Below are 13,865 nucleotides of genomic sequence, written 5' to 3'. Positions count from 1 at the left end.
AACACAATTGTAAGCTAAAACTCTTACATTCTAGTAATATTCAATCATTTACCTTCATTTTGCAACAAACAAGAAGTCTCTAGCACAATATTTCGATTTATGGTGAATTTTTGAAAAAAACGTTTTCCTTACGTCCGCGTGCGCTAACTCTGCTGAAAATCTCAGAAATTCTTTAGTCACATTGTCGTAATTTTCGCACCGTTTTCTGTTAGTCGTTACATAAAGTTTTATATATGAAAATGTGCGCAATTTCATGTAGAATACAACAAAAAATAACTCATGGTTGTAGCTTTTATCGATTTTGACATTTTCATATAAATCATGATAAGTGCCAAAATTTCTACCTTCGGTCAACTTTGACTTGACCGAAATGGTCGAAAAATGCAATTGTAAGCTAAAACACTTACATTCTAGTAATATTCAATCATTTATCTTCATTTTGCAACAAACGAGAAGTCTCTAGCACAGTATTTTGATTTACGGTGAAATTAAAAAAACTTTTTCCTTACGTCGCGCTTACTTTGCTGAAAATCTTGTAAGAGCCTGACGCTGTCTCTTCCAAACACTCGTGTGTTCGTCGTCCATTGGAGTGGACAAGACAACAAGAGCATCTCGTTTTCTTTCTCTAAAGGAACGCGATTTCAACCATACAATATTTCCGTCTGTTTCTCCTAACCATTGTTGTCTTGATGCATGTACAATCACCACTATTTGCATTGCCATGCAAGCATTCTAATCATGTACTCATAATGTTCCAACGAATCTCCTGTATCAAACTGTGTGTGTTTCTGTTTGTGAAGACGCCAAACGTCTCGCCACTCCGATGGACGACGAACACACGAACACACACGTGTTTGGAAGAGACGGCATCAGGCTCTTACAATCTCAGAAATTCTTTTGTCACTTTGTCATAATTTTTGCACCGTTTTATATTAGCCGTTACATAACGTTTTATATATGAAAATGTGCGCAATTTCATGTAAAATACAACAAAAAATAATTGATGGTTGTAGCTTTTATCAATTTTGAAATATTTTCATATAAATCACGGTTAGTGCCAAAATTTCAACCTTTGGTCAACTTTGACTCGATCGAAATGGTTGAAAAATGCAATTGTAAGCTAAAACTCTTACATTCTAGTAATATTCAATCATTACCTTCATTTTGCAGCAAACGAGAAGTCTCTAGCACAATATTTCGATTTAGGGTGAATTTTTTAAAAAAACGTTTTCCTTACATCCGTTCGTGCTAACTCTGCTGAAATTCTCAGAAATTCTTTAGTCATATTGTAATTTTTGCACTGTTTTATATTAGTCGTTACATAACGTTTTATATATGAAAATGTGCGCAATTTCATGTAGAATACAACAAAAAGTAACTCATGGTTGTAACTTTTATTAGTTTTGAAATATTTTCATATAAATCACGGTAAGTGCCAAAATTTCAACCTTCGGTCAACTTTGACTCAACCGAAATGGTCGAAAAATAAAATTGTAAGCTAAATTTCTTACATTCTAGTAACATTCAATCATTTACCTTCATTTTGCAACAAACGGGAAGTCTCTAGCACAATATTTCGATTTATGGTGAATTTTTTTTAAAAACTTTTTTTACGTCTGCGCGTTACGAATTCATGCATCATTTTGTGATAATATTTTCTCTGTGTTGCTTTGATCGTTTTACAATTTGTTATATACCAAAATCATTGCAATTTAGTGTACAATACAACGAAAAAAAATAACTCCTTAGCTTTAACCGTTTTGCTCACAGTGCGATTTGTATACAATTATATATGAAATTTTTTTTTGCACTGTCATATATTCCAATATTTATGTATGATAATGATATTTTTTCATTTCTGATGGTTGCGTACTAAACTTCAGGCAATGAGAAAAAAGGAGCCAAAATGAACTCTTAATCTTAAAAACTAAGCGTGGTGTGATTTTTGAAAAAACTTTCTTTCCGCTTGGTGCTAACTCCCAAACCCTGCCGGCATACGGCAGGCACTTTTGTAAATAGAGGCTCGGCGTTTAAGGTTTAAGCTACTTTAATGCTACTACTATTTGAGAAGGTTCCTTCAAACCTCCACATACTTCATTTCACCATGTGCAGATTGTCAATTGCCTATTACTAAGGGCATTTCTAGAATGGCCAAGGAAGCAATCCTTAATCCTAGAAGACCATCCACTGTTAGACTTGTGTTTCATAACAGTTGTTATGTTTTTGATCTTGGTGCTCGTCCTGAGTGATATCCAGCACCTGTTCCACTAGGTGTCTTGCTTTAAGCCCTACCAATATCTCAGATAAGCAAAGCAGTTTTCTGTCATTGTGATCAAGCATCCAACTTCACATTGCTACCTGCTTTACTCCATGCTGACTAGAATATTGCTCATGATTTAAAATTTGAAAAGGTTTTCAATCTTTTGTTCTGGGAATTTCTTCTTCCAATCAGGATTTATGATGAAATTTAGATGTAAGCCTTGAGATGTCGACATAATCTCAGTTAAGCCCTCTGATAGGACATCACTTAAGAACTTTGAAGACACTTTTCTTTTAGCTCTTGTTGTGGCAAAGTGTATTAGTGCCTTTAAGCGCTTTCTTGTTGGGGGCTTTTGTTCTAGTGGCAACTCTCTTTTCTTTCATTACTTAAAGAAAAGAAAGCAGTCCCCGGTTTACAGCGGGGGTTCCGTTCCCGACAGAGTGCCATAACCTGAATAGTGCTATAAACCAGAACATTCTAAAAATAAAGTAAGTGCCGTAAGTGCCATAAAACCGGGTATGGTGCCATAAAATCAGATTAACCCTTTAACGCCGAAGCCCTATTTACAAAAACGTCTCCCGTATGCCGGTGGCGTTGGGTGAGTTAGCGCCGAAGCGGAAAAAAAGTTTTTTTCAAAAAATCACAGCACGCTTAGTTTTTAAGATTAAGAGTTCATTTTTGGCTCATTTTTTTTGTCATTGCCTGAAGTTTAGTATGCAACCATCAGAAATGAAAAAAATATCATTATCATATATAAATATTGGAATATATGACAGCGAAAACAAAAAAAACTCGTATATAATTGTATACAAATCGCGCTGTAAGCAAAACGGTTAAAGCTAATGAGTTCATTTTTTTTAGTTGTATTGTACACTAAATTGCGATGATTTTGGTATATAACAAATTTTAAAACGATCAAAGCAACACAGAGAAAATATTATTACAAAATGATGCATGAATTCGTAACGCGCGGACGTAAAAAAATGTTTTTTCAAAAATTCACCATAAATCGAAATATTGTGCTAGAGACTTCCCGTTTGTTTAAAAATGAAGCTAATTGATTGAATATTACTAGACTGTAAGTGTTTTAGCTTACAATTGCAGTTTTCGACCATTTCGGTCGAGTTAAAGTTGACCGAAAGTCGATTTTTTTCTATTTATCGTGATTTATATGGAAATATTTCAAAACTGATGAAAGCTACAAACATGAGTTATTTTTTGTTGTATTGTACATGAAATTGCGCACATTTTCATATATAAAACTTTATGTAACGACTAATATAAAACGGTGCAAATATTACGACAACGAGACGAAAGAATTTCTGAGATGTTCGGCCGAGTTACCGCGCAGACGTAAGGAAAATGTTTTTTAAAAAATTCACCATAAATCGAAATATTGTGCTAGAGACTTCCAATTTATTGCAAAATGAAGTTAAACGATTGAATATTACTAGAATGTAAGAGTTTTAGCTTACAATTGCGTTTTTTGACCATTTCGGTCGAGTTAAAGTTGACCGAAGGTTGAAATTTTGGCAGTTATCGTGATTTATGTGAAAATATTTCAAAACTGATAAAAGCTACAACCATGAGCTATTTTCTGTTGTATTCTACATGAAATTGCGCACATTTTCATATATAAAAGTTTATGTAACGACTAATGTAAAACGATGCAAACATTACGACAACATGACGAAAGAATTTCTGAGATGTTCGGCAGAGTTAGCGCGCGTAGACGTAAGGAAAAAATTTTTTTTTTTCAGAAATTCACCATAAATCGAAATATTGTACTAGAGACTTCCAGTTTGTTGCAAAATGAAGGTACATGATTGAATATTACTAGAATGTAAGAATTTTAGCTTATAATTGCGTTTTTTGACCATTTCGGTCGAGTTAAAGTTGACCGAAGGTTGAAATTTTGGCAGTTATCGTGGTTTATATGAAAATATTTCCAAACTGATAAAAGCTACAACCATGGGTTGTATTTTGCTGTATTGTACACGAAATTGCGCACATTTTCATATATAAAACTTTATGTAACGGCTAATATAGAGCAGTGCAAAAATTACGACAAAATGACGAAAGAATTTATGAAATTTTCGGCTGAGTTACCGCCTGTGCTTAAGAAAAAAGTTTTTTTCAAAAATTCACCATAAATCGAAATATTGTGCTAGAGACTTCCAATTTGTTGCAAAATGAAGGTACATGATTGAATATTACTAGAATGTAAGAGTTTTAGCTTACAATTGCGTTTTTCAACCATTTCGGTCGAGTCAAAGTTAACCGAAGGTTGAAATTTTTTGTAGTCGACATACGGTACGTCCACTTGGCACCCAACAGACAATTTTAGTCGATGTATGATACGTCCAATAGGCGTTTAAGGGTTAACAGCACCATGAGCCAAGTGCCGTAAAGTTGGAATGCCATAAACCAAGACCACTGTAACCCGGGGACTGCCATAGAGGAGAAAGCCTTCGCAGTTTCAGTTACAGTGACTAATTTAACTGCTTTGGTAGGCCTATTAACCCTTAAACGCCGACTGGACATATCGTACATCAACTAAAATTGTCTGTCGGGTGCCGAGTGGACGTACTGGTACGTCGACTACAAAAAGTTTTTTTAAATATTCGCGGAAAAATAGTTATAGGCCTAGTTTGCGAAAGACTTTAAATCACACGCCTTGAGGGATGCTGGGAGTTCACGGATCATGCTGTTGTTTTGTTTACAAGCGTTACCCAGTCGCGCATGCACCAATTTCTTTCTTCTCGCACTACAGAGCATCGGCGACGCATCTCAGAAATTCTTTTGTCACTTTGTCGTAATTTTTGCACCGTTTTATATTAGCCGTTACATAAAGTTTTATTTGTGAAAATGTGTGCAATTTCATGTAGAATACAACAAAAAATAACTCATGGTTGTAGCTTTTACAAGTTTTGAAATATTTTCATATAAATCACGATAAGTGCCAAAATTTCAACCTTTGGTCAACTTTGACGCGACCGAAATGGTCGAAAAACGCAATTGTAAGCTAAAACTCTTACATGCTAGTAATATTTTGCAACAGATTGGAAGTCTCTAGCACAATATTTTGATTTATGGTGAATTTTTGAAAAAACTTTTTCCTTACGTCCGCGCGCGGTAACTCAGCCGAAAATCTCAGAAATTCTTTCGTCACTTTGTCCTAATGTTTGCACCGTTTTATATTAACCGTTACATAAAGTTTTATATATGAAAATGTGTGCAATTTCATGTAGAATACCACGAAAAATAACCCATGGTTGTAGCTTTTATCAGTTTTGAAATATTTTCGTATCACGATAAGTGCCAAAATTTCAACCTTCGGTCAACTTTGACTCGATCGAAATGGTCGAAAAACGTAATTGTAAGCTAAAACTCTTACATTCTAGTAATATTCAATCATTTACCTTCATTTTGCAACAAATTGGAAGTCTCTAGCACAATATTTCAATTTATGGTGAATTTTTGAAAAAACTTTTTCCTTACGTCCGCTCGCAGTAACTCGGGCAGAAATCTCAGAAATTCTTTCGTCACTTCGTCGTAATGTTTGCACCGTTTTATATTAGCCGTTACATAAAGTTTTATTTATGAAAATGTGTGCAATTTCATGTAGAATACAACACAAAATAATTCGTGGTTGTTGCTTTTATCAGTTTTGAAATATTTTCATATAAATCACGATAAGTGCCAAAATTCGGTCAACTTTGACTCGACCGAAATGGTCGAAAAACGCAATTGTAAGCTAAAACTCTTACATTTTAGTAACATTCAATCATTTACCTTCATTTTGCTACAAACGGGAAGTCTCTAGCACAATATTTCGATTTATGGTGAATTTTTGAAAAAAACTTTTTCCTTACCTCTGTGCACGGTAACGGCTGAAAATCTCAGAATTTCTTTAGTCACCTTGTCGTAATTTTCGCAGTGTTTTATATTAGGCCTTACATAAAGTGTTATACATGAAAATGTGCGCAATATCATGTAGAATACAACAAAAAATAACTCATGGTTGTAGCTTTTATCAGTTTTGAAATATTTTCATATTGTAGCTTTTATCAGTTTTGAAATATTTTCATTTAAATCACAATAAATAGAAAAAATTCGACCCTCGGTCAACTTTAACTCGACCGAAATGGTAAAAAAATGCAATTGTAAGCTAAAACACTTACAGTCTAGTAATATTCAATCAATTACCTTCATTTTGCAACAAACGGGAAGTTTCTAGCACAATATTTCGATTTATGGTGAATTTTAGAAAAAAACTTGTTTTTACGTTCGCACGTTACGAATTCATGCATCATTTTGTGATAATATTTTCTCTGTGTTGCTTTGATCGTTTTACAATTTGTTATATACCAAAATCATCGCAATTTAGTGTACAATACAACGAAAAAAAATAACTCATTAGCTTTAATCGTTTTGCTCACAGAGTGATTTGTATACAATTATATATGACTTTTTTTTCCACTGTCATATATTCCAATATTTATATATGATAATGATATTTTTTTCATTTCTGATGGTTGCATACTAAACTTCAGGCAATGACAAAAAAAGGAGCCAAAATTGAACTCTTAATCTTAGAAACTAAGCGTGCTGTGATTTTTTGAAAAAAACTTTTTTCCGCTTCGGCGCTAACTCCCGAATGCCGCCAACATACGACAGACACTTTTGTAAATAGAGGCTCGGCATTTAAGGGTTAAGAGGTTATATTAGTGAGCTTGAAGCCCTGTCTTGTTTGTTGGCTTTGCTCTAGTGGCAACCCCTCTCATTTCCTTCATTGCTTAGAGAAAAGACTTAGAATTGAAAGCCCTACTCAGATTTGTGGCAGTGCCTAATTTATCTGCTTAGTTAGCAATGGAATAATGGCTGTCTTATGTCCAGTTAGAACTCTCAAGGGTTTACCTGGACAGAGAATAAACCTGTATACGAGAAGTTAAGACTTTATCTGTGGTGTTAGAAGGCCAATCACTCCTATGTCCAAGATGGCTAAAGTTTATCCTGAGTATTTTACCTTTTTTGGAGATAATCCTCATGGCTTCCATACCGTAAGCATGTATTTATTTCCTTTAAAACCTTCTTTTAGAAAAGGTTGTCTTGCAGTTCAGGGGAGTTATAAACTATTTTTGCCTCATTTTTGTGCGAATGTTCAGTTTTAGTATGAGGTGTTAAACTCTTAGTCCTATCGCTGCGGCTTTCCATCTTATTATTAGTTGTTAGGAATTGTGTTATTGAATTTTGGGAGCATGAAGGGTACACATTGGTGTATAGGAGCTCACCTTTATATATGAAGGTAATAATTATCTTTAATTTTGGACTGTTGGTTATGGGCTTTCAACTCGGGCACAGGAGTTGCCAGTACTCTACGAGGTAGAGTACTTCCTTGTAAGAATCCTCTGGCCAAAGTTCAGATAGAAGGATGAAATAGCAAATGAGATGTGGGAGGAATGTTTAAGAAGTCAAGATGCAATATACAGAGGAATGTGGAGAAGGCTGATAGGCAACAATGACCCCATATAGAAATTGGCAAAGCTGAAGACAAAGATGTGACAAAATAAGTGCGACCTGTTATAGGTCATTTGTTCTTCCTCTACCAGAATACTGTTCACTTGTGTTGATGTCTGCCTCTGCCAGCGATTTATCTCTTAAGCAGAGTGGTTCATGGTGGTAGGTTTCTGTTTCCTAACATTAGCAGTTATGACTTGGATCATAGAAGGATGATCTCTTGTTTGTTAGTTTTTCATAAGTTGTATTGTAACAGAGATCTTTCACATTCATAATTGATCCCTGATCCTCTTTTCCTGCCGAGAGTGACCAGATTAGCTGAAAGCAGAATCAATATGCAGTAAATGTGCCTTGTTGTCGAACTTCTCAGTCCCAGAGGTCCTTTATTCTTCACACTGTTTGACTTGGTGAGGATGTGCAAATGGAGCCTCAAAAGTTCAAACCAACTGAAGAAAATGCCCAACTGGAAAGCCCCAGGTCCTGATGAAGTCCATGGATACTGGCTCAAGAATTTCAAGGCCCTACACCCACGAATAGCAGAACAACTCCAGCGTTGTATCACAAACCACCATGCACCCAAGTGGATGACCACTGGGAGAACATCCTTAGTACAGAAAGACAAGAACAAGGGAAATATAGCCTATCACCTGCCTACCAATAATGTGGAAGTTACTAACAGGTATCATCAGTGAAAGCCTATACAACTACCTAGAGGATACAAACAGAAAGGCTGCAGAAGGAAGTGTAGGGGCACAAAAGACCAGCTCCAGATAGACAAAATGGTAATGGAGAATAGTAAGAGAAGGAGAACCAACCTAAGCATGGCATGGATTGACTACAAGAAAGCCTTCGACATGATACCACACACGTGGCTAATAGAATGTCTGAAAATATTTGGGGCAGACCAAAAGACCATCAGCTTCCTAAAAAATACAATGCACAACTGGAATACAGTGCTTACAAGCTCTGGGATAAGACTAGCATGTCCCCACTGCTCTTCGTAGTAGCCATGATTCCCATGACAAAAGTACTGCAGAAGATGGATGCTAGGTACCAAGTCAAGAAAAGAGGCAACAGAATTAACCATCTGATGTTCATGGACGACATCAAGCTGTATGGTACGAGCATCAAGGAAATAGATACCCTAATCCACACTGTAAGGATTGTATCTGGGGACATCAGGATGGAGTTTGGAATAGAAAAATGCACCTTGATTAACCCTTAAACGCCGAGCCTCTATTTACAAAAACGTCTTCCGTATGCCGGCGGCGTTCGGTGAGTTAGCGCCGAAGCGGTAAAAAAGTTTTTTCAAAAAATCACAGCACGCTTAGTTTTTAAGATTAAGAGTTCATTTTTTCCTTTTTTTCTCATTGCCTGAAGTTTAGTATGCAACCATCAGAAATGAAAAAAAATATCATTATCATATATAAATATTGAAATATATGACAGTGCAAAAAAAATTTTTCATATATAATTTTATACAAATCGCGCTGTGAGCAAAACGGTTAAAGCTAACGGGTTATTTTTTTTCTTTGTATTGTACACTAAATTGCAATGATTTTGGTATATAACAAATTGTAAAATGATCAAAGCAACACAGAGAAAATATTATCACAAAATGATGCATGAATTGTGTAACGTGCGGACGTAAAAAATATTTTTTCAAAAATTCACCATAAATCGAAATATTGTGCTAGAAACTTCCCGTTTGTTGAAAAATGAAGCTAATTGATTGAATGTTACTAGACTGTAAGTGTTTTAGCTTACAATTGCAGTTTTCGACCATTTCGGTCGAGTTAAAGTTGACCGAAAGTCTAATTTTTTCTATTTATCGTGATTTATATGAAAATATTTCAAAACTGTTAAAAGCTACAATCATGAGTTATTTTCTGTTGTATTCTACATGAAATTGTGCACATTTCCATATATAAAAGTTTATGTAACGACTAATATAAAACGGTGCAAACATTACGACAACGTGACGAAAGAATTTCTGGTGCGGACGTAAGGAAAATGTTTTTTTAAAAAATTCACCATAAATCGAAATATTGTGCTAGAGACTTCCAATTGGTTGCAAAATGAAGGTAAATGATTGAATATTACTAGAATGTAAGAGTTTTAGCTTACAATTGCGTTTTTTGACCATTTCGGTCGAGTCAAAGTTGACCGAAGGTTGAAATTTTGGCAGTTATCGTGGTTTATATGAAAATATTTCCAAACTGATAAAAGCTACAACCATGGGTTGTATTTTGCTGTATTTTACATGAAATTGTGCACATTTTCATATATAAAACTTTATGTAACGGCTAATATAGAACAGTGCAAAAATTACGACAAAATGACGAAAGAATTTCTGAAATTTTCGGCCGAGTTACCGCGCTGGCGTAAGAAAAAGTTTTTTCAAAAATTCACCATAAATCGAAATATTGTGCTAGAGACTTCCAATTTGTTGCAAAATGAAGGTACATGATTGAATATTACTAGAATGTAAGAGTTTTAGCTTACAATTGCGTTTTTCGACCATTTCGGTCGAGTCAAAGTTGACCGAAGGTTGAAATTTTTTGTAGTCGACGTACGGTACGTCCACTTGGCACCCAACAGACAATTTTAGTCGATGTATGATACGTCCAGTAGGCGTTTAAGGGTTAACATACAAAAAGGAAAAGTAACAAGGGCTGAAGGGATAAAGCTACCAGACCGGAATAACATCAGACACATAGATGGGACAGGATACAAATACCTGGGAATAATAGAAGGAGAGGATATAAAACACCAAGAGATGAAGGACACGATCAGGAAAAAATATACACAGAGGTTTAAGGCGATACTCAAGTCAAGACTCAATGCTGGAAACATGATGAAAGCCATAAACACATGGGCAGTACCAGTAATCAGATACAGTGCAGAAGTAGTGGAGTGGATGAAGGATGAACTCCGCACCAAAGACCAGAAAACTAGGAAACATGACAATACACAAAGCACTACACCCAAGAGCAAATATAGACAGACTATACATAACACGAAAGGAAGGCGGGGAGAAGGCTACTAAGCATAGAGGACTGCGTCAACATCAAGAACAGAGCACTGGGGCAATATCTGAAAACCAGTGAAGACGAGTGGCTAAGGAGTGCATGGGAAGAAGGACTGATAAAAGTAGATAAAGACCTAGAAGTATACAGAGACAGAAGAATGAAAAACAGAACAGAGGAATGGCACAACAAACCAGTGCATGGACAGTACATGAGACAGACTAAACTATCCAGCAATGAAACATGGCAATGGCTACAGAGGGGAGAACTCAAGAAAGAAACAGAAGGAATGCTAACAGCGGCACAAGATCAGGCCCCAAGAACCAGATATGTTCAAAGAACAATAGATGGAAGTAACATCTCACCCAATGTAGGAAGTGCAATATGAAAGACAAGACCATAAACCACATAGCAAGCGAATGTCCGGCACTTGCACAGAACCAGTACAAAAGGAGGCATGATTCACTAGCAAAGGCCCTCCACTGGAGCTTGTGCAAGAAACACCAGCTAGCTTGCAGTAATAAGTGGTACGAACACCAACCTGAGGGAGTGGTAGAAAATGATCAGACAAAGATCCTCTGGGACTATGATATCAGAACAGATGAGGTGATACGTGCCAATAGATTAGACGTGACGTTGATTGACAAAATCAAGAAGTATCACTCATTGATGTTGCAGTACCATGGGACACCAGAGTAGATGAGTAAGAAGGAGAAAAAATTGATAAGTATCAAGACCTGAAAATCGAAATAAGAAGGATATGGGATATGCCAGTGGAAACTGTACCCATAATCACAGGAATGCTAAGCACGATCCCAAGATCCCTGAAAAGGAATCTGGAAAAACTAGATGCTGAAGTAGCTCCAGGACTCATGCAGAAGAGTGTGCTACTAGAAACAACGCACATAGTGAGAAAAGTGATGGGCTCCTAAGGAGGCAGGATGCAACCCAGAACCCCACACTAAAAACCACCCAGTCGAATAGGATGACTGTGATAGACAAAAAGAAAAGAATAATAATAATAATAATAATAATAATAATAATAATAATAATAATAATAATAATAATAATAATAATAATACCTGTACCACTGTTGTGGAAATACAAAATGAACTGTTAGAAATTTAGTAATGAAGAGAGAATAGAGGATAATTTAGAAAATCTGGGAGCACCCAAAGCAAAGATGTACTGTGTAGTGTAGGCATGTAGGGATTGGATGTTTTGCTATGAGGTAAGTAGGTCTGGTGCCTAGATGTGTGACATGACCAGGTGTAAGTGGTTTCCTTGAAGTTCTGGAGTATATCTGAATTGCAGATTAGGCTATGTGTAATATAAGTGGTTTGTGTCAAAAGAAGTTAAAGTTGCCAAGTTGGAATACAGAATGAAATAACAAATAGACTATAAATCGTACCAATCTCCAATACAAACTTGATATAAGTAATTAAGTGATTATAATAATGAAATTGTAAACAAAATAAATTGTTTAAAAATACTGTATATGTATTTGTATTAACCTAGTGCAGTTTATTTACAAGTTTGTGGTAGATTACAATATCCATCATATTAATATAGTAATGTGTATGCTAATGAAGGTTATAACAATTAGAATGACTACAGTACAGGTACTGTACAATTATTTTAATGATCAGTAAAAGTAACGTTGTTAAAGAATATAACTTTTTATATTTATATTTACTCTCAACTTTTAAAGGAGCCGCATGAAAAATCCATTATGATGTGGTTTACTAAGTAAAAACTGCCATGTGATTATTATCCCTGCCTTCAATATAAACATTAGCAAATGAAGAGAGTTGTGAGTAGAAAACTCCTGTTCACACCAGTTGCTATTTAGAGAGAAATGCTGGAAACCCAAGTATTTCAGAATTAGAATTTTTATTGTTAATTGTACTTAGTAAAAAATTAAGTACTTTAATATCAGTATCTAAAAATTTATCAGTTTTAAGCAGGTTGTTATTAGCATTAGAAGCCTCAGACACTGTATATCAAATGTATCACTGTTACAGTATTCAATTGCAGTAGAGCTTTAATCATTTTATGAGTCAAATTGTATCTTAATCTGCCAAAATGACTAATAGTTAAAAATGTTGTTCCTAGAAATTTAAAAACAGATTGGCAATATTATGCTTATAGATAATTAAATATAATTTTTTCTAGTACAAAATTTTGACATACAAAATAGATTTTGATAATTATCTTCATTTTATATCTGAAAAAACTACACATTAATATATGCACCTGATAAGCTGTGCAAGGTTTGCTTTGTACTGTATATGTTAAAACAGTATATTTATTACTTTGTTGTTTTAAACTTTTTACATGGAACTTTTAATATCTGGTTCCTTATTGATACAGTTTTCATATAAATGATGCCAGTAGCATTTGCTAAAATATATCCTGAAGTGAGACCTACAGTATATATTGCTCTTAGAAGAGGTTATCTACAATACTCCCATTTCCATATTGTTCTAGGTAAAATTGTACAGCTATCAACAATGTTTATTACATTTGAGATAAATACAATTATTGATAAGGCAGAGTAAAAATGAAAGAAAGTTCTGTTTTGAACCTTGTAATTGATGGAAAAGTTTGGTGTATGATTGTTGGTTTGCAGCTCAGTAAATCAGTTTTTATTTTTCTCAGGCAGTGTACAATAAAAGTGAGTGTACCAACTACATTCAGAGCCAGAGTAAGGTCTGGAGTGATGTAGTTGTCAACTTCCAGCCCAATCAAGAAGAAGTAACACTTTGTGTTGCTGAAGAAAAAACTATTATTAGGAATTATGTAGATGATGAACCTGGTAAGAGTGCCGGTCAGTTACTTATCCAGTACAGTATTGTCCATAGTATAGAAGGTATACATTTTGGATTGCCTGCTTCTTGCTTTTATTTGTTGTACCTTCTGTCTTTCTTATTTCATTGCATGCTTTTTCTAATACTAGTTGTTCATATTATCACCCTTTCAAGATATGATTAATAGAATTAAGTGCTAGTATGGTAATGTTTAGACTGTGAATGATGTCAAAGATTAATTATAGG

At 35.0% G+C, this 13,865-nt stretch overlaps 1 protein-coding gene across 6 annotated transcripts in view; it reads left to right on the top strand.

Moving 5' to 3' along the window:
* Rad9 (cell cycle checkpoint control protein Rad9) overlaps positions 1 to 13,865 on the top strand; it is an 822,739-nt gene that overhangs the window by 498,661 nt on the left and 310,213 nt on the right. For 3 of the 6 annotated variants that reach the window (XM_067084341.1, XM_067084343.1, XM_067084345.1), the window contains one exon: positions 13,471 to 13,627. In XM_067084341.1, the coding sequence (XP_066940442.1) occupies positions 13,471 to 13,627 (157 nt within the window). Of the gene's footprint in view, positions 1 to 13,470; positions 13,640 to 13,865 lie in introns of all 6 variants that reach the window. The other 3 variants (XM_067084339.1, XM_067084344.1, XM_067084342.1) reach the window with 1 other exon arrangement.

Source organism: Macrobrachium rosenbergii, chromosome 41 (assembly GCF_040412425.1).
Source record: "Macrobrachium rosenbergii isolate ZJJX-2024 chromosome 41, ASM4041242v1, whole genome shotgun sequence".
NCBI classification, from domain to species: domain Eukaryota; kingdom Metazoa; phylum Arthropoda; class Malacostraca; order Decapoda; family Palaemonidae; genus Macrobrachium; species Macrobrachium rosenbergii.
Note: the sequence above shows the minus strand (reverse complement) of the source record. Positions and strands in the feature narration are given on the sequence as shown.